The sequence below is a fragment of the Danio rerio genome, chromosome 7, assembly GCF_052040795.2.
Source record: "Danio rerio strain M-AB ecotype USA chromosome 7, GRCz13ab, whole genome shotgun sequence".
NCBI lineage: Eukaryota > Metazoa > Chordata > Actinopteri > Cypriniformes > Danionidae > Danio > Danio rerio.
In genome coordinates this window covers 26164753-26186703 of record NC_141027.1, presented here as the reverse complement: position 1 = coordinate 26186703, position 21951 = coordinate 26164753, and the positions used below count along the sequence as shown (strand labels likewise).

The 21951-nt window shown below is 34.1% G+C and overlaps 1 protein-coding gene across 15 annotated transcripts in view; it reads right to left on the bottom strand.

Moving 5' to 3' along the window:
- Positions 1-902: 902 nt before the first annotated feature.
- The window catches only part of si:ch211-196f2.3, a 22684-nt gene continuing 1635 nt past the window's right edge, over positions 903-21951 (bottom strand). The window contains exons 1-14 of one of the 15 annotated variants that reach the window (XM_087260985.1): positions 11589-11788; positions 9951-9995; positions 7380-9338; positions 6225-7205; positions 5667-5782; positions 5344-5402; positions 5200-5259; positions 4917-5032; positions 4769-4819; positions 4326-4506; positions 3386-3547; positions 3040-3122; positions 2321-2472; positions 903-2076 (exon numbers count right to left, since the gene is read on the bottom strand). In XM_087260985.1, the coding sequence (XP_087117111.1) occupies positions 2032-2076; positions 2321-2472; positions 3040-3122; positions 3386-3547; positions 4326-4506; positions 4769-4819; positions 4917-5032; positions 5200-5259; positions 5344-5402; positions 5667-5782; positions 6225-7205; positions 7380-9338; positions 9951-9995; positions 11589-11649 (4071 nt within the window). In that variant the 5' untranslated portion in view covers positions 11650-11788 and the 3' untranslated portion in view covers positions 903-2031. Of the gene's footprint in view, positions 2077-2320; positions 2473-3039; positions 3123-3385; positions 3548-4325; positions 4507-4768; positions 4820-4916; positions 5033-5199; positions 5260-5343; positions 5403-5666; positions 5783-6224; positions 9339-9950; positions 9996-11588; positions 11789-21951 lie in introns of those variants that run through there. The other 14 variants (XM_087260988.1, XM_087260990.1, XM_088651047.1 and 11 more) reach the window with 14 other exon arrangements.

Genomic DNA, 21951 nt, shown 5'->3' with positions numbered 1-21951 from the left:
AGTTTCCTTTTCTTGATTATCTGTTAAAAGTGTTGCTCCCCACCCGTCTTGACGCATGTAATGCAACATCCCTCATAGTGTTTGACTGCTTGCGGATAAGATATCTGAGATAAAGAGACTCACCTTGTGGCTGTAAAAATCACAAGGCTGTAAAATCACAACTTATTCACAAGTCTGAACATTTCATCATAAACTATTTTTTGACAAAGTAACAAAATACTGTACATTTCTTTTTTTTACATGTACAACCTAAATATATACTGTATACAAATAAAGGGAGCACTGAAACAACACAATGTAACTCCTAGTGTTCCCATTATTTTTTGAGCACTATATTTTGTAATCATTACTATATAATACTAATATTTGTATCCATTTCTCAGTGAATATAGGCTATGTATTTTGGTGCATTCAAACAAAACAGATTTATTTATTAAAATAATATTTTAGTCGCCAAAGATATTTAGAAATTGAAAGATAATACAATTCAATTCAAGCAAAATATTGAAAAAATAATTTACTAAATGTTTCAATTTTTGCAAAAAAAAATTTATCTTTTTTTAAATTTGTATTTAATATTTTTCTAGTTTTCTAGTATTCTAGTTTAGGATCGTCATTGTAAGTCATTTTGTTAGATAAGCTCCAGATTTGGCTTCAGTACTGACTAATCTAATGTATATGCACAAATATAATAATGTATAGCTTCCTATTAAAAATATGAATTTAAACGAGAGATTTGTGAGGGGTGTACTTAAATATGCTAAGCATTGTATGTACAAAGGTAACATAAAACAAAGTATTAAAAAGCCCAGATCAAGAGAAATGACTGAGAAAAAAGCTCAATATCTCAAGAATATAATTAAATCACAGTCACAAAGAAAAACTACAACTAAAATGAAGAGTTATTGAGAATATAGGTAATTTATTTTAACAAGCAAGTGTCAATTTACAAAAAAAAAGTGCAATAAAAGTATAATAACAATAAATAATTTGTGGTTAATGTGCAATTTTCTTCTCTTGTTTAGTTAACAGGCACATTGTACAGTAATAAAAAAATTATGTAAATGTACCAGGATATTTTTCCATCTATAGTGCCATAACAAAATGTTAAAAGTAGCCCTAAAGAAAATGTCATTAAAGTACATGGTAAAACAACTTTAGATTTACACATCACAATCCATAAAAAAATAAATAAAAATACACAAGTGCACAACAGACATACTCCCCAAGCTATCAAATATAGGAATAAAATGTTGATTGAGTAGTAATTAACCATATTATTAATTTAACCTGAAATACTTCAAATGTTTTTATATATCTTACAGTCGCTAGTATAATATTTCATTAGTGTGCAGCTTTTGATGGAAAATGAGGACTGATTAAGCTTACTTTCCCTAATACAGTCTCTTCTCAATGCACCTCTTGTAAAATGATAAACAGTTTATCTAATACTGACTGATTAATACATACATCAAGCAGGCATTTGCATACCTAATCACATCACAATTACCAAACCGATTCATATTAATGTTGTATCATTATTCACAACAATAATAAAACATGAGGATATCTGACAGAGATCTGAATAATGTTTAGAGAAGATAAGCAGAGGTTTCCTCCATCTCTTCATCATGTGATCAAACGCATCATGTTCAGACAGTGTTCGTCACACATCTGAGAAACAGAAAATATGTACAATTCTACTGCTACCGACTTTATTGATATATAAATAGGACTCACAGAGTTTTGATCCATCAAGACTGTGAATTTTAAAAGCAACAGATACATTGAGTATACCACACATAGCCCCACTGAAAACAAATGAGGTCAGCAAAACTGTTGCAAACATTGTATATGGGTTGAATGTAAACAAACAAATGAAACTGAGTAATGTTCAACTTCATTTGTTTGTTTAAATCCAGCCCAAATAAATTGTTTACAACCACTTAAAAAATGTGTAAATCCAAGGTATCTGCTTTAAATCATTTATTTTTCAGTGTGTTTGTGTTGTTATGGACTCAAGCTTCACACTTAGGTATCAAAAGAATTCCGCATCTGAGGTCTGTCCATTTTCATCTGTTAAGAGCAATAAAACAAAGAATGAGGAATTATCAAAAGCAACAGCAAAATTCTGATAATTATGATGTAATAATGCTTGTATCGCAAGGTATTTTCAAGTAAAAATTATCCTATAAACAAAATGCAACCTTTATCAATCAGAAAATAGCTAGAGGGAACGTATCGTTGGACTTTTTGATGTTTTAAGTGGACATATGTTGATTTATTAGTTTACATGAATCACATCATTTCCAGTACTCACAGATGGATCTCTCTGAAAGTTCCGCAGATGAATGTCGGGTTCAGGCGAGTAGTTTGTTGTGTAGGATGGAGCCGCAAAAATGTCTGGTTTATATTTAACTAAACTGTTAGGTGTGTCTCTTGGTGAGTAGACTGGATTATCATATCGGTCAACTGGAAATATAAACAAAAATGTAAATTCATTAATCTGAGACTTGTTGATGAGGAAAATGGACATTCTATAAGGGAAAAATGCCTACAAATCAAACAAAATGCAAACGCAAACATTGTTACGGCACAATGAAATCTGTTTTACTGCAAATTCCAGTTTATTGTGTTCCGAAATTTATTTTTATGTTTTTCCTGCGCTCAATTTTAATGGTTAGATGAAATGCAAGTAATCAAAAGCTTGTCTAATAATCATAACACAAATATTTATTACATTTTACAGCTTACAACTTCAAGAAATCTATGGAAGTTTTGCTCTTCCTCAAATCTCTATATATGTTGCTATTTAATGTTTTGCAAGTAGATAAACAAGCATCTGAAATATTCCAAACTAAACTGAAAAAAATAATATTGTTTACCTGTTAATTAATATGTTTGAGCCCACCAATTTACTGACGTAACAACTGTTATGAGTACTGTTAAATATCCACAAAGGAAATCATTTGTTTGGCGCTTCAGATATTTACCTACAAGTAAGAACTGTTGTATTGGGTAATGGATTTTTATTGGTACCTGGGAATGGTGCTTTTTTGGTTGGCCACTCAAAGTCATCTTCTAACCATTCTTTCACTAGCTCCTGCTTCATGTCCTTATTCCTGTCAGACAAATAAACACAGTTACAGACAGAAAACAAATTCTTTTTTATAAGAAGTCAACATCGTGTTTTTCCAACACACATAAAAAAGGCAGTAATTTCAGGAAGTAAGACTGGAATTTCTGACACATATCTGGAAGTTCAGAATCAGTTGTTTCAGCTATAGAAATAAAGATGAATTGAATTGATGTCTTTGTGACATGAGATGACCTTAAAACAGCAACACACATCAGAAAAGAATGTTATAAAGATGCGACTACTTACCTCTTCACAGTCTTTTTGTTTATTACAAGATAAGCTGTTAGGATTGCGACAGTTATCACTGCTAAGGCTGCCACTGTTCCCAGTCCAGCATAGAATCCAATTTTGTTCACCTGGAATCTGCAATCCTCTCCCAGGTACCAGTTAGCATCATTATAGGGGCAGCTAAAACAAAGATGCATTCATTTCAAGATGCGTTCAGAGAAATATGTGCACATATTTGCTACTGTTTGTTTTATTTAGATCATAGCAGATCTTTAAATTGGTCTTGCTCCAATCATTAGTTTTGATCACCTTCTAAAACAGGAACTTTTTTGGTACGAAGAGCCAAAAGCCAAATATTATCAAGAGCTGTGGGCCGAAGATAAAAATACCAAACTATTTTGCATTAAAGTTGCCAAGGGTAATGTTCTAATTCATTTCCTAATATTTAAAACTAAATAGAAAACATTACTTTGAATCACATTAACTACTGCAGTATAACTTTTCTAATTATAACTTGTTGCAATTAAAGATTATGACACAGTGGAGTTCAATGCTGAATACACTGGTCCAGCCAAATCTGCCATTGCCTTGATTCTCTCATCAAAGTCTCTGCACTGTCCTCTATCCATCAGGTGACATGTACATTTCAAAATAAATTACAGCATTTAAATTGAAATATATAATTTCAGTTAGCCGTTTTGTAGCTTACAAATAAAAGGTTACATCAAATTTGAAATGACAATATTTAAACCATCCCCATCATTCTCCCTCTCTTCTCAGATGTGATGATGTGCCAAATCAAAGGTTACAATGGGCCAACTTTGGGCATCTTTGTTCTAAAACAACATTTATTTTGAAGATTTCAGGTCATGAGAGTGAGTGGGTTGATGCATTAACTGCCACAATCCATAAAGAGTGAGAATATCAAAAAGTTATATAGTTAAATAAAAGTACATACTAGCAAGTTGCACCATCCCTAGTTACTTCACAAGTGCCTTTGGAGCCACACTCTTTTGTTGTAGGATGATCTGCATTGCATTCAGTCACACAAGCCACTTTGCCATTGATCTCCATTGGAGTAAAATGTCTTTGTATTTCTTTGGAAAAATTTTGTAATGCTTTATCGCACACCTCTTTGACTATGGAAATAAAAAAGAGCAACAGTCATGTTAAATAAATAAAACAAACAAATGACAAGATTCAGAAACAAAATATTTCTTGAATTTAATACACTATTTTTGTAAACAATACATGTAATACAAAATTTTTGAAACTGCCCCTGTGAGGTTGTCTTGCAGAATTTTCAGGACTCATTGTTTCCTGTCTTTTGACACAACGAATGACCTATCAATAAATATTAAAGGCAGCCCCCTTTTATTATTAGAGCAACTCATTACTTACTATTAAAATCAGTCTTTGATGTCTGGACCTCTGCAATAGGAAAACTATCATCTAGAAAAGATAAATGTTAAAAAAACAGAAATAAATTAACAATGCATCCAATAATCATATACTGTAGTAGATAATAAAGAAATGACATATGACTTACCTGAGCTGTTTTTTAATGTTTCAAGAGCCGTTTGCAGTTCACTGACCACTTCATCATAAGCACTGTTTATATTGTCATTTTGAATGTGAAGAATGACATCATGCTTAATGTTCACACTAGCCACAGAATAAAAAATACAAAAACATCAATTTAAATTTATATATACAGCATAAAAAATACATCTTAAAAAAACTCGATTTTCAAATTGGTGATTTAAAGGTGTAACAATTTTTGTAAAGATTTCTGTTTAGTTATTCATGTTTATTGCATTTTGTACTGTTACCTTTTTTCTTCCTCCAAAGGCACGCTTCTTCTTCGCCTTGTTGTAAATGGATTACCAGGGCTTTGAAAAAAATAAATTATCATTCTATTGACATAATTATGATTACAAAATGGCTTGTTACTGTAGATTAAGTAGATGTATTACCTTAGAATGATATTGTCCACACGCTGAAAGTTTTCGATTTTTTTATACTTGGGTAGAACCTGTATTTGAATGAAAATATGTCAGCAAAAGCTTCAAGCCCCAAAATTAGGACCTCCACTGTTTGTCAAAGTGAGCACTGAAGCCACTATTAGGAATATTGCATATTTAACAACTGCTTTTTCATTTAAAAAAAGCAAGGTGAAATTGTAGTAAATATGATCACATCCCTTTCTCAATATGCGGACAATAATATTTCAGTAATTAAAGAGATAGTTCACTCAAAATCTTTACATAAATAAGACTCTGGAAAAAAGGAAACTTACTGTTTTGTTGAATTTTTCCACAATTTCACGATATTCAGTTGATGATGTGTTTTTATGTTCATCTTTAAATGGAAGATTAACTTCCATTTCAGCATTCACTGGCCTTTCAATGTCATCTACAACAATGAAAGTAAAAGACAAAAAAGAAGAATATCACTTTAAATATATATATATATATATATATATATATATATATATATATATATATACATATATAATGTTTAATAAAAGTAATGTAACAACTAATTAAAAATAGAAAGAACATCCTTCCTGAAAAATTACAAACAAGAATAGTGTATTGTGACTTTTTTTTTTTTTTTAAATTACATTTACAAAAGGTATGGCAATAAATAACAGCTTCAAGAGCTGTGAATTAGTTTTACTGCATCACATCTGAATTAGGATAAATTGTAAAAACTACAGGAACATTAATTACAAATAAATGTTTCAGATAGACACAGCTAAAGATAATATTGTACTAATGTATACTGTAATAATAATTTATGACACTGTTATAATAAAATGATCTATAAATATTTGAAAGGGCTTCTAACAAACCTGGGACAACTTCAACTTCCACATGACTGCAGGTCTTCCCCGTAAAAAAAGGTGAACACAAACAAGCCTTGTTGTCTGGCTGTGGAGTTCCTCCATTTTCACAGTGAATAGGTTTGATGGTTGTAGTTTTGATGGTTGACTGAGTTGATCTTGATGTTGTTGTTGCATGTATGGTAGTCACTGTGTCTTTTTCAGTTGTGACATCGGTTGTGCCAGGACTTTGTGTAGTAAAATCAGAAATCGCTGTTGTAGTCTCTTTTGTTGTTGCAGACGTTTCTGTTGTACCGGTAGGTTCACTGGCTGTTGTGCCATCAGTAGATGTAGAACTTTCTGTTGTTATCTCTTCTGTAGTTACAGGCACTTCTGTTGTACCTGTAGAATCACCGGCCGTTGTGCCATCAGGAGATGTAGAACTTTCTGTTATAGTCTCTTCTGTAGTTACAGGCGTTTCTGTTGCACCTGTAGAATCACTGGGTGTTGTGCCATCAGGAGATGTAGAACTTTCTGTTGTAGCCTCTTCTGTAGTTACAGGCGTTTCTGTTGTACCTGTAGAATCACTGGCCGTTGTGCCATCAGTAGATACAGAACTTTCTGTTGTAGCCTCTTCTGTAGTTACAGGCGTTTCTGTTGTACCTGTTGAATCACCGGCCGTTGTGTCATCAGGAGATGTAGAACTTTCTGTTGTTATCTCTTCTGTAGTTACAGGCACTTCTGTTGTACCTGTAGAATCACCGGCCGTTGTGCCATCAGGAGATGTAGAACTTTCTGTTGTTATCTCTTCTGTAGTTACAGGCGTTTCTGTTGTACCTGTAGAATCACCGGCCGTTGTGCCATCAGTAGATACAGAACTTTCTGTTGTAGCCTCTTCTGTAGTTACAGGCGTTTCTGTTGTACCTGTAGAATCACTGGGTGTTGTGCCATCAGGAGATGTAGAACTTTCTGTTGTTATCTCTTCTGTAGTTACAGGCGTTTCTGTTGTACCTGTTGAATCACCGGCCGTTGTGTCATCAGGAGAAGTAGAACTTTCTGTTGTTATCTCTTCTGTAGTTACAGGCACTTCTGTTGTACCTGTAGAATCACCGGCCGTTGTGTCATCAGGAGATGTAGAACTTTCTGTTGTTATCTCTTCTGTAGTTACAGGCGTTTCTGTTGTACCTGTAGAATCACCGGCCGTTGTGCCATCAGTAGATACAGAACTTTCTGTTGTAGCCTCTTCTGTAGTTACAGGCGTTTCTGTTGTACCTGTAGAATCACTGGGTGTTGTGCCATCAGGAGATGTAGAACTTTCTGTTGTTATCTCTTCTGTAGTTACAGGCGTTTCTGTTGTACCTGTTGAATCACCGGCCGTTGTGTCATCAGGAGATGTAGAACTTTCTGTTGTTATCTCTTCTGTAGTTACAGGCACTTCTGTTGTACCTGTAGAATCACCGGCCGTTGTGCCATCAGGAGATGTAGAACTTTCTGTTGTAGCCTCTTCTGTAGTTACAGGCGTTTCTGTTGTACCTGTAGAATCACCGGCCGTTGTGCCATCAGTAGATACAGAACTTTCTGTTGTTATCTCTTCTGTAGTTACAGGCGTTTCTGTTGTACCTGTAGAATCACTGGGTGTTGTGCCATCAGGAGATGTAGAACTTTCTGTTGTTATCTCTTCTGTAGTTACAGGCGTTTCTGTTGTACCTGTAGAATCACTGGGTGTTGTGCCATCAGGAGATGTAGAACTTTCTGTTGTAGCCTCTTCTGTAGTTACAGGCGTTTCTGTTGTACCTGTAGAATCACTGGGTGTTGTGCCATCAGGAGATGTAGAACTTTCTGTTGTTATCTCTTCTGTAGTTACAGGCGTTTCTGTTGTACCTGTAGAATCACCGGCCGTTGTGCTATCAGTAGATACAGAACTTTCTGTTGTTATCTCTTCTGTAGTTACAGGCGTTTCTGTTGTACCTGTAGAATCACTGGGTGTTGTGCCATCAGGAGATGTAGAACTTTCTGTTGTAGTCTCTTCTGTAGTTACAGGCGTTTCTGTTGCACCTGTAGAATCACCGGCCGTTGTGCCATCAGTAGATACAGAACTTTCTGTTGTAGCCTCTTCTGTAGTTACAGGCGTTTCTGTTGTACCTGTAGAATCACTGGATGTTGTGCCATCAGGAGATGTAGAACTTTCTGTTGTTATCTCTTCTGTAGTTACAGGCGTTTCTGTTGTACCTGTAGAATCACCGGCCGTTGTGCCATCAGTAGATACAGAACTTTCTGTTGTAGCCTCTTCTGTAGTTACAGGCGTTTCTGTTGTACCTGTAGAATCACTGGATGTTGTGCCATCAGGAGATGTAGAACTTTCTGTTGTTATCTCTTCTGTAGTTACAGGCGTTTCTGTTGTACCTGTAGAATCACTGGGTGTTGTGCCATCAGGAGATGTAGAACTTTCTGTTGTTATCTCTTCTGTAGTTACAGGCGTTTCTGTTGTACCTGTAGAATCACTGGGTGTTGTGCCATCAGGAGATGTAGAACTTTCTGTTGTAGTCTCTTCTGTAGTTACAGGCGTTTCTGTTGCACCTGTAGAATCACCGGCCGTTGTGCCATCAGTAGATACAGAACTTTCTGTTGTAGCCTCTTCTGTAGTTACAGGCGTTTCTGTTGTACCTGTAGAATCACCGGCCGTTGTGCCATCAGGAGATGTAGAACTTTCTGTTGTACCTGTAGAATCACCGGCCGTTGTGCCATCAGTAGATACAGAACTTTCTGTTGTAGCCTCTTCTGTAGTTACAGGCGTTTCTGTTGTACCTGTAGAATCACTGGGTGTTGTGCCATCAGGAGATGTAGAACTTTCTGTTGTAGCCTCTTCTGTAGTTACAGGCATTTCTGTTGTACCTGTAGATTCACCAGCCGTTGTAATATCAGGAGATGTAGAACTTTCTGTTGTTATCTCTTTTGTAGTTACAGGCGTTTCTGTTGTATCTGTAGAATCACTGGCTGTTGTGCCATCAGGAGATGTAGAACTTTCTGTTGTTATCTCTTCTGTAGTTACAGGCATTTCTGTTGTACCTGTAGAATCACCGGCCGTTGTGCCATCAGGAGATGTAGAACTTTCTGTTGTAGTCTCTTTTTTAGTTACAGGCGTTTCTGTGTGTTTATAAAAACAGAAGTGACAATTCTCCATACAGTTTAGCCTCAATAAAAAAAAAAATGTTTAAATAATATTTGTACTGGGCAACAATTAATTGCAACCAAAAATATAAACACATGCACACAATCCAATGGAATAGAAAGAGAAAGAGAAAAGAGAAGATTACTTTCTGTAAAATAAATTATTTAGTAAATAATTTAAGTTTAAAAAACATTTTTGCATCATTTTTCATGTTAAATAAAATTATCAAGTAATTTGCACCTACATTAGATTAAACTGACTTTTTACAAAAACATAGGTTGGTATGAAATAAATCAAACCATAATTTTAATATATATATATATATATATATATATATATATATATATATATATATATATATATATATATATATATATATAATATAATTTATAATATATGTAATTTTGATTTATAGTATAAATATCATATACAATTTTTAGTATACCTTAATTGTTTTGTTTAAGACATAATTAAAAAAAAATTTACTAGAACAATGGGCAAATAAACAGTTAATCAGAATATATAAAACATCCTTATTTCCTATAAACAACCCTAAGTTGTGATTAAAAGATTGTGATGTAAATTACCTGTAGAGCTTGGATCCCCTGTAGAAGATGAAGCATCAGTGTTTGCTGTTGGGAAAAGAATAAAAGTAAAATCAGTTATATATAGAACTGACTGTTGTTTGTGTTATCTGATTAAATAAACAAATCACCACTTTCTGTAATGAGTCTGGTTATGAGGCAAGCGTGCAACACAGGATGAACTATATGAGTTGTAAAAACAGGTTTATTTTTCCCCCCTCTACATTTAGATTAGGTCAGGGTAACTAATGTGCCATATAGTGTGTTCCTGCAATTAGTATTAAAAGGGCATCAACAACAATAAATATTATTAAATATACTTCCATAATTCTTGTCCTTTAGTTATTACCAAGTCTTGGTCAGCATCTGTCAAACATTTTCCTTAAAATACCCTTAAATAAAAAAAATCCCATAAAAACACGATATGCAATCTCCACAAAGAAAACTATGAAATCATAACCCAGAATTATACAAATTCTAAAAATATTATCATGCCATATTCCAATAAATTTCACATACAAAACCTATTCTGTATATCTTGCTAAATACACCTCTCCGGGACAATGTATTGGTAAAAAAACATTCTGTTCCTCATATTTTAGCGCTCAAATTCACAATCCGATTGTATTTTTATTTGCTTCCGTTTTTGCATTTAACAACAGCTCTCATATAGTTTCTTCTGTACTATCCATAAGACACATTTATCAAATTAAATAACTTTTCAAAACTCAAAAAACTGTTCTCCCAACCATTTATTCATTCAATCATTTTCATTTCGACTTAGTCTCTTTACTAATCAGGAGTCGCCACAGCGGAATGAACCAGCAACTTATCCAGCATATGTTTTACGCAGCCGATGCCCTTCCAGCTGCAACCCATCACTGGGAAACACTCTTATTCACACACACTACGGACAATTTAGCTTACCCAATTCACCTATAGCGCATGTTTTTGGACTTTGTAAACCGGAGCATCTGGAGGAAACCCACAGAACATGCAAACTGAAATGCCAACTGACTCAGCTGAGGTTCGAACCAGCAACCTTCTTGCTGCAGGCGACTACCCACTGCGCTGCCCCTTCCTCCAACCATTTCACATTCAAATTGCAATTAAACTACACAATCGCTTAATCCACATCTCAAATCAGCTCCTTCTCCCACATCACTATAGCCAAGGTTTTGTCTGTCATACAATAAGCCAACAGCAGGTAGCAACACAGTATTTCTTCTGTACAAGTAAATCCCTCCGTTATCCAGAACTCACTATACAATGTATGTTAAACAAACTAATCAAATTAGATAAAGTTTGCTTCTAAACAGTTTATGTACTATCCTAAAATGCAAGAATTAACATATACACCATTCACCGGAACAGATATATGCTAATGCTAATCTGTCTCCTGCATTTAGCCACAAGTTATTCTCTGCAGATGTCCTACAAATAATGCGTAATAAATTTGACAAAGACCGAAGTGCGTGCGCATAAGTCCAAAAGTCTTTTTATTGTCTCTGGTCTCCTAATTTAGTCTATTCTTATTAAATAAAAAACCTTATTTAGATCATCTTCTCTGTCTACCAGACAATTTGTATTTTTTTTTTAAACCATTCATTTGTTATGCATATATATTTAGTTTCACCATACCTGAAATAAGAGAAAGACTAAGGATCAGAATAAAACCAGATTTGTAGCGTATCCCAATCATTTTCCAAAATGATGCCAGTCCAGATGCTTGAAAAATAATACACCGGATCCTCAGTCCTGTCCAGATGTAGCCTCTAACACATCTCAGCCTGTGCAACTTTCACACAGTTCAAAGCCATTTACTGACCCAAGTACATGGTACAGCTATTAAAAGTTACTCACTCTAAAAACCTTAATCATAAATCAAAGTCCACTGTAGGAGAGGTGTTGCACAGATCATGACACACTTATTAAGATAGGAGTCTTTTTCCTCAAAACGTTTTACATTCTACTTATTGTCCACCGCCATTTTATAATATGCATGAATTTTCTCAAAGATTTAGTTTCACTCAATTAACATGTGAACATACTCTCATGACCTGGGTAAAATGGCTGACAAAGTGGTTAAGTAGCCCTTAAAAGAATAAAAGACATTCCTTTTAAATTATATGTTTAAATAATATATTACATCATAAAGGCAAAGTTATTTAACCACTTAACTGTCATCCCACATTTGGAGTTAACAAACGTGTTATATTACGTATTAAACATAGTTTTTCAAGATAAAGTCTAGTTTAAAGTTTAGGTTTAACATTTTTTAAATTTACTTAAAATAGTTAAGTGGTAACTGTATTCAGTTTAGTCTTTAAGCCATTATTTAATAAACAATTAAAATAAACATAAAAATAGAAACATGCAATCTTCTCATAAACCTATGGACTTCCCATTTGTGTTTAAAAAAAAAAAAGAGAGAGAGAATGTGAAGCTACTATATTGAGTCTCTCTGTAAAATTTTCCTTCCTAGTTTAATTGAGATATGTTTTTTTAAAAGCCCCAATTACTAAAAAAAATAAAATCCCTGGATGCCTTTTTTTAAGTAATTAGAAAGCTTCTCTTATTGTTCCTCTATTTATAATAATGAGCTTCCATTTATTCTCAAATAAAATCAAGAAAATTACACAGAAAATGCTTTTTTTGCTTAGAGTTTTTTTCTAGTTTCTAGTCCAAATATGTAAGAATTTTTTAATTAAAATAATTTAAAAAGTCAAAAATATTGTCTTGTTTTTAGGAATAATTAATCAGAATGAAGTGAGTTTCCCTTAAAAGACGCAAAATCTGCTAAAGGGGTAAGGAAAATAATCTTATTTCAAAGCAAAAAATATTATATTGCTTACTCCATTTACAGATTATTTTTCAGCTTGTCTCGAGGTAAAACTTGATTTATTATTTCTCAAAACAGGACAATATTTGTTTAACTGTCTAGAAAATACATTTAGAAACAAGACAAAGGGCTCTATTTTGACAGTCCATGCGCAGAGTGCAAAACGCAGGGCGCAAACACTTTCAGGGCGTGTCAGAATGCATTTTTGCTAATTTAAGGACGGGAAAATCTGCTTTGCGCCGTGGCGCATGGGCTAAAAGGGTTGAGTTTATTTTCTTAATGAGTTATAGGTGTGTTTTGAGAATAAACCAATTAGAGTCTCATCTCCCAATCCCTTTAAGAGCCAGCTGCGTCGCCCCATAAGCGCATTTGCTACTTACAGGACTTAAAGTAAGTCTAAGTGGAAAAACTGATCATTTCACCAGCAAATAGTTTTTTAACAGAAAATTGTTAAACAGAGCATCTACAGCGTGACAACGAGAGATAATGGAACTACTTTCACTTTCTCTCTTGGATAGGGAAACCTTTACGCACAGACATCAATTAGTCTATAAATAATTAATTGCGTTTAAGCGCAAATATTTGTTTCAAAACTATTTCTAAATTCAGTTCTAATTTCCAGCAAATGAATAAATGAACAATAATAACGAAGTGTGCTCAAAAAGTTATATCCTAAAACACATGCTGTGCCCCATATGGTCTAAACCCTGACAGGTGGGCAAATCTAAGCTTGTTTTTAATAAAACAAATATAAATATGGATATAATAAATAATACTGCAAATAATAATAACATTATACAAAAGTAAATTGTTATGAATGAACTGAAAAAGCCTCCCGAGATGAAGAAGACATAAAAGCAGTGATTTTTCATATTTATGTAGGCTAGAAAATAATATGTTTTGTAATATTTTAATCCTTTATATTTATATCCTATATCTATTCTTATTAAATCCTATATATATCCTTAATATTAAAATTTTTTCATATGTAAAGATATTCGCCTATTGCTCTCTTGTGCGTATTAAGCAGTTTGTAAGCGAGGCGCAACTCTGCGCTGGAGTTTAGACCGGGTTTGTTTTGGTCTAATGAAAAATCTATTAGTTTCTCAAAATAGCAACGCGCCAGCAGTGCGCCTCAGAACACCTTCCTTTTTAGAACAAAACGCCTATGGGCGCACATATGAGCGCTAATGCATTTGCTATTTAAACAGCGTAGCGCAACGCCTCAAAACAACTCTTATGCCAAGTTGAAACTAGTGTGTATGATAGGGCCCAAAATCTCTAAGTAAGCATTTCTTTCAGTGTACATTTACAAAAAACCATTACATCAATATCATTTAGACCAATATCAGTTACCTCTGGATAACTCTCCACAACAGACATGCATGGATGGATAGATAACAAAATACAAAATATATTTCAATTAAATTAATTGATTAATTTAATATTGAAAATAGGGCTGAATGATATTGGAAAAATCTGGCATTACAATATTTTTTTTGCTGATATATATTGCGAAATGGGGTGTCACAGTGGCGCAGTGGGCAGCAAAATCACCTCACAGACAGAAGGTCTCTGGTTCGAGGCTCAGCTGGGTCAGTTGGCATTTCTGTGTGGAGTTTGCATGTTTTCCCCGTGTTAAGGTGGGTTTCCTCCGGGTGCTCTGGTTTCCCTCACAAGTCCAAAGACATGGGTTATAGGAGAATTGGGTTAGCTAAATTGGCCGTAGTGTATGTGGGTGAATGAGTGTGTATGGATGTTTCCCAGTGATGGGTTGCAGCTGGAAGGGCATTCGCTACGTAAAACATTTGCTGGATAAGTTGGCTGTTCATTTTACTGTGGCGACCCCAGATTAATAACTATGGACTAAGCCAAAAAGAAAATGAAAAATTGAATGAATATAATAATAATAATGAATATAATTTGACCAGATGATTTGAATAGCCCTATTCGGAAATATTTAATTCAATGCAAGCATATTTAAAAACGACAGAGCACAAATTAATGTTAAACAAATAGAGGTTTCCTGAGAAGTCTAACAGTATTGAAATATAGAAATTGAACTATCAAATGTAAAAATACACGGTGATCATTGTATAAACAATTTCATACAATAATATAAGATAATATTAAATAATATCTGATCTATTTAATAACTTTCTATCTTAAATAAATAATTTGCTGAGGATACACACATTGCGATATCAATGCTCAAACGATATTTCAGCCCTACTTGAAAACTTTGCAAAGCTTCTGTTTCCTCACACTCAAGTAATGGTTTCATATCAAAGGTCAAGGATATTGAGTTTCATTTATTGCTAAACGTAGTGATTATTTGAAGTCCTTGCTAAAGTTTCTATTTCCTCTCCACAACTTTTTGTTTAAGATCAAAGGTCTTCAGGGTAGTGCTGCATATAGGCATTGTTTACAAATCACATACATTACCTTCTACAGAGCAGCGATTCACCATCCTGCTCATGTGGACTCATAAGCACTCCAAATTGTGTAGTATATTTAATGATAATATTAGAGTATTGTTAGACATCTATTAGATTTTCATTGACAGCCCTGATTTGCTCTAGTCAAGACATCTGTTTGGATGTCTATTAGATGTCTACTTTAAAAAAAAAAAAAAGTTTTCTGACAGATATCTATACTGAAAGATAGAAACAACAACAGTTGAGATATCTATGATTAAACACTTGAAGTGTACATTCTCCATTTATATAATCCCTATGTGATGCGATATGTTAACTACACCTGACTGCATGGGCCATATTATCAGATTATCAGAAAAAAAGATTAGATTTTCCCCTGAGCCTTCCATTACTGTTTTGTCTTAGGTTTCACCTGAATGTACATGACATATTTTTTTCTTCTTCTCAAACAACTAATTTTGCCCTTGTTTTTCAGGATTTTCCTGAAAAATTCAAAGAACATACAGTAAATTTACTTGCGCAGAAGACAGGAAAGGGATTGGCATATTGCTGAATGAAAATTACACAATGGTGAGACAAACTATAAGACATTTTCCCTTCACTGGTTAAGAGAACAAGGAAACATGATGTTTTCATGCGTTTCATTTGCTCTCATGGTTCCATGAATGTGTGTTTATGACTACAATTAAGCTTTTCTTTGATGCTTTGAAGACAATGTACTCTGTACTTTGTTCTAATAAAATGCTAGTCATACACAGAATATCTGCACAAACGCCATGGTTTTTCATTGCTCTTTAGGCTAACATAAAAAAATAAAACCGTAATAAATGTCCTTTTGAATTTACAGTAATAAAATGGTAGCAGTTGTAATCCACTGTAAAACGTCTGGATCTCCCCTGCTCCACTGTAAACTGGAATTCTTACATATTATTTCCACAAAAAGAACATTACTTTTACAATGTTTATTGCAACATCTCTACATGAAGAAGTCTTAAGTGAATGTCGCAATGTTCAGTTTACAGTGGACATGTGGCATTGTCACCTGTATCCTGCGTCTGCGCACGTCATTTCTGTTTGTTTTTTATGGTCTATGTGGACTCCGCCTAGTTACTAGTCAGGCATTTTTTTACGCAAGTAATTGTGTGCTGTTGATCGTGGAACTAAAGGCCTGTTTTATAATTTATACGTCTTTAGTATTTATCAGTATTTTATTGCTTCTGTCCTTAGTTGCCACTGACATGTTGCAGATAACAAAGTATTATTCAGAGCCCTGTCAGCAAATGATTACCAAGTTCTTAATATCGAAATCAAACACTAAGTGATAGTTTGTTCTTCAGTGATGAGGGAAATATAAATAGCGCAGGACTTTGGATCATGAGAATATCTTTTACCGGCTGAACATTTAATCTGTCAAATGCTATATTGAACAGTACATTTTTTATGAATATAGAATGATTAAATCCAGACTGTCAAGTTAGAGATTATTCAGTTAGCTAAACATTTTATTTTGGATTGTAATGTTTGTGTAATTTAAGCATTTTAGAAGATAGCTTAGTATTGGAACAGTTTGTTTTTCAGTTTTTATTATTTTTTGTGAGATGCTCCTTTAGACTTTAAATGGATATTTAAAATCAAATCATATAATGTTCAAATCAAGCTTGTTTCAAGCTCTTTTAAATACATATGCAGAATACATGTTAATTACTTTACTGTTTTTACCGCCCTTTTTATTTATATGTCAAAGTCACCAGGGCCAATAGCATTTACCACCAGGAGGCGCTCTAGAGCAGCTTGCTGGGGATTACTCACAGTGAAGCTAAAAGAGACATATACTGTACATGTATGAGTGGGTCAGAAGAAGAGAAAAAAAGGGCTCTCTGTTATTTGAGAATGTTTAAAGTGACAGTTCAACCAAAAATGAAAATGTGTGTTTAATTTACTCGCGCTCAGGACATCCATAATGCACATTGTACCTTATTTTAAGGACAAATCCCATATACAGGCAGACCAAAATAAAGTCCTGTCACTCCTAATAATACATTAGGAGCTTATGAAGCCAAACAATATGGGTCTATGCAACGCAACCCAGCACTTAGTACAATCCTCAGTGATAGGAAGCAAACACTTTTCCATTCACACATTACTGCCATTGTAGTTATTTAAACCTATATTGCATGTCTTAGGATTTTGGGGGGAACTGGAGCACCTAGAGGAACATTACTTTGAACAGTAAAGTATATTAAAGTGTTAAGTGTATTAAAGTGCTAGTAGTTGTTGACCTGTTTTTATGAATGAAAGATCGCAGCTCCAGCAAAGTAAGTAAATACATACAAACATACACACACACACACACACACACACACACACACACACACACGTATGTGTATGCATATATATATATATATATATATATATATATATATATATATATATATATATATATATATATATATATATATATATATATATATGTGTGTGTGTGTGTGTGTGTGTGTGTATTATGCACACATGTATGTGTATGCATATATATATATATATATATATATATATATATATATATATATATATGTGTGTATGTGTGTGTGTGTGTGTATATATGTTGTACCTTGAGACACTTTGCCTTTAGACGGACAGACTTAAGTGATGCTTAAGCACTGATTGTGTATTTAATAACATTTAATGTTAGTCTTTTTAAATCAAATAATGTTTTAGAACAGTTTTTTTTTTCTTATCTTAAATGATCTTCTAAAGAAAAAAAAAATATTCCCATTAAATGGCCTGAGCGAGATTTTGAAAGAAATGTCAATTAAACAAGTAAATTAGGTTTAAAATGTTTATTTTTAACCAGTGCTCAGTTGTAACTCTCACCATGACACAATCCCATGAGGCCATGGGAAAGGATTTATGAATGAAAGTGAAGTGAAGCTGGTTGGTCACATGACAGTAACAGCATGACAGATGCAGAAATGTTCAAGTCCTTTTAATTAAAAACAAATATTCGCACTGTACAATAACAAACTTTTTAATGGTTGTGAAGTACGTTCAAACTGAAAGACAGAACAGTACTGAGACGGTACATTATTTCAGATGCATAGCTTGTCTTTCTCAACGCTTACTCTGCTCTAATTGGTTAGATAGCCCAGTCTGTCGTGATTGGTTTACAGTTTCTAGCACATGTTAGAAACTAAACACCCATTACCGTATCTGAATATCAGCTCTGGAGGCTTAATAAGTACTAGTAAACAGTGATGCAATTATTATTTATGGCACTGGTCGTCATCTTTTGAATCTGTATCCAAAATAGTCTGATACAAAGAAAGTGTGTTGTTAACATGTCAACAAACACCAAAAAGCAGCCAGTGCAGTTCATAGACTGGCATTTTACACATTTGTTACAAAGCTGCTTATAAATTTGACATTTCCAATCAACTGACGTAGATTGCACAATACTTTGACGTATGTTTGTTTTAACAACATTGCATAACTTATCAACTTCTAACACAAAGTTTAATGCACTTCATGTTGTTGATAAAGAATGGAATGGAATTTGTAATCAGCGCCAGACAGACTTCAATTTGTAAGCAATCATTAAAAATCTGTAAACATTTGACCCATTCTGCCATTTTACAGCAGCATGTATGCATTTCCACACTTTGCCATGTCGGAAGAGCAGTTTTAAACTGCTCCTTCTCTTGAAATACTCCTCTTTACACGTCACACTAGATTTGCTGGTTACAGTGGCAGAGAAACTAATACTGAAAATCTGCCACAATTCTACAAATCAGTTCACACCTCCGTTGGGAATTAGAGTCAATATCAGTATAGTAATAATTAAACTTACAAATACAAACTATTTTCTAGCTGCTGACGTAAAGGTGCAGTATGCATGTTTGACACCCAGTGGTCGAACTAGGTCCTGCACCCATGCTTCAAAACACAAGCAAGAGCAGGTTGCCAGATAAATAAAAGCAATCACAGGTGGTAGAATAAATGTTTTCCATATTAAAAGGTGCTTTATTCAATAATGTGAGTTTTAATGCCATTTTACATGACATTTATTGCCATACTACTGAAAGCAGAAGCAGATAGTTCAGCTCAGGTCTTGAAAATAAAGTAAACTGTTTGAAATTGAACTGAGAGAACAGAACTTATAGAATAGAACTGGGACTCAGTGCGAGCCAACACATATTAGTGATTCAGCATCTACATTTAATAATGTTAATGAGATTTATTATGTATTATTTAAATTATAAAACTTACCATTCCGTTGGTGTGCAGTAAGTGCACTATTCTATGTTTCTAAAGGATTGCTTTTAAATTTCAGTCATGTTGCGTCTGGTCTAAACAGCCGAATTGCTTATCACTGCAAATCTCGTCATGTAGCGTGTTATTAGGACACAGGGTTACAATGTAACCTGTTCACCTAAGTCTTAGGTTTGTAATGTTTATGTTATTTGCTAATTAATTACCACCCCATGCGGAACTATGAATCTGCGTCCCATTTCGGAGGCTGTTACTGTCCACCGAAGGTCGTGTTTCGGTGGCAGATGCTTGCTTTGAGAATTCATAACTGTATGACTCAACTACAGTTTTCCACCAAGGCAACTTGGGGTGCTAAAATATAATTGACTACCCTGGCATTGGGCGGGTTAAAAAAACCAAAACAAAGACACTTTCCAGCACGTAATGCACATTTTTAAAGCAGAAAATTTGAACAAGAATGTTCTCTTAGCATGTTTCTTAAATAACTGCAAACATATTATGGTATTTTTATGCTTTAGAAGAGTCAAAAACATATTCAAGCACCTTGAATATGTCATCTTAAAGCTAATGGTGTAACTAGATTTTGATCATTGCAAGCTCATTCAGCATTTCATGTTTAAATCGCTTAAGCTTAAAGCAGTGAATTATGAGGCCAGAATTATTGGGGGTACAATGAAAGAGGGAATGAGAAAGAGAGAGAAAGAGAGAGAGAGATTAATGTGTCCATGCAATCACCAGTAGGCCAGCAATTAGATAATAGGTTGAGCTCAGCAAACAGATGCTTTTAACTGCCCTTATTGATTGCTCTGACAAGGCTTTTTTCCTATCCGCCATCCCTCTGCGTTTTTCTGTCTGCAGATTTTTCACTCTCTACTTGGCTTGGAAATACATGGAGGCCATGGCTGGTGCTGATCTGGCAGGAACCAGAGAATGCAGAACCAACAAAGAGGAAGATGGATTTACTTTGTTTTAGCATTTAAAATGGTGCACTATAATGCCCAATGTAAAGACTAGTGTATGCTGTGAGAAAGAGTAGCATGACCAATCTTTCACCATCCTATAATAAAATTGTCAACAAAAATATGAAATGCACTGTAAAAGTCATGATATTTTGATATGAATGCATGAAATTACATAATGTGAGACTTTATGCACTGTGAGCCATTATAAAGATTGTAGCAGCAATGAACAATTTCCCTGCTATATAGTACACAAACTACGATATGTGACTAAATTTATTGTCATCTCATAGTACTCATAAAAGACTACTCAGAAACTGACCTACTACTTCCAGCAGTGCATATTTAATTGACACTTTACTATCTAATGAGGCCATGGGAGAAAGTTTATGAATGGCAGTGAAGTGACGCCACTTACACAGATAGGTCAATTAACAGTAACAATATGGCGAATGTACTACATCCAAGTGTTATTCTTTATATTGCTACTTTCTTACATGGTGCTGGCATGATGATAAACGAGTGGCATCAGGACTAGATAATAAGCTGGTGAAGACTGAATAAGCACTGTGATTTCACCAAGTGATAACTTATCTATAACTTATCTAATCTAAAACAATAACTATAACTATCTAATCTAAAACAATTATCTATAACTTATCTAATCTAAAACAAGTACATTTCAACACGCATGCAACATGCATGCAAAAGGGTGTAACATGCTATAGAAAACTAACAATAACTGAATTATATTTACATTACATGTTGTGAAATGGTCATTTTAAAATTATATTTTAATTGAGCAAGAAGAAAGGCAGTAAAAAGCACTTTTTTTCTATTACAGTATTTTACTTGCTGTTCTAAGAAATATAAGTATAAATGGCTAAATATTATGGTTGGTAAACTTCTGATTTTTGAGAGAAATTTAATATTTCAGTTCAAATTTGGATACAAAAACAATAAATCATAAAAACGGTTTAGATGTTTAAGTTTGTTATATGCCAAAGAAATGAGAATACTTAAATTTTCAAACAGATTTTTAAGAAATTTGTGTTTTCTGAGTGATCTAATTAATATGAAATATGATACATACACTTACCGGTCACTTTATTAGGTACACTTGTCCAACTACTTACTTGCGTACATTTCTAATCAGCCAATCACATCGCAGCAACTCAACGCATTTAAGCATGTAGACATGGCCAAGACGATCTGCTGCAGTTCAAACTGAGAATCAGAATGGGGAAGAAAGGTGATTTAAGTGGCTTTGAACGTGGCATGGTTGTTGGTGCCAGACGGGCTGGTCTGAGCATTTCAGAAACTGCTGATTTACTGGGATTTTCACGCACAACCATTTCTAGGGTTTACAGAGAATGGTTCGAAAAATAAATAATATCCAGTGAGGTCAGCGGAGAATTGCCAGAATGGTTCCAGCTGATAGACAGGCAACAGTAACTCAAATCACTACGCATTACAACCGAGGTATGCAGAAGAGCATCTCT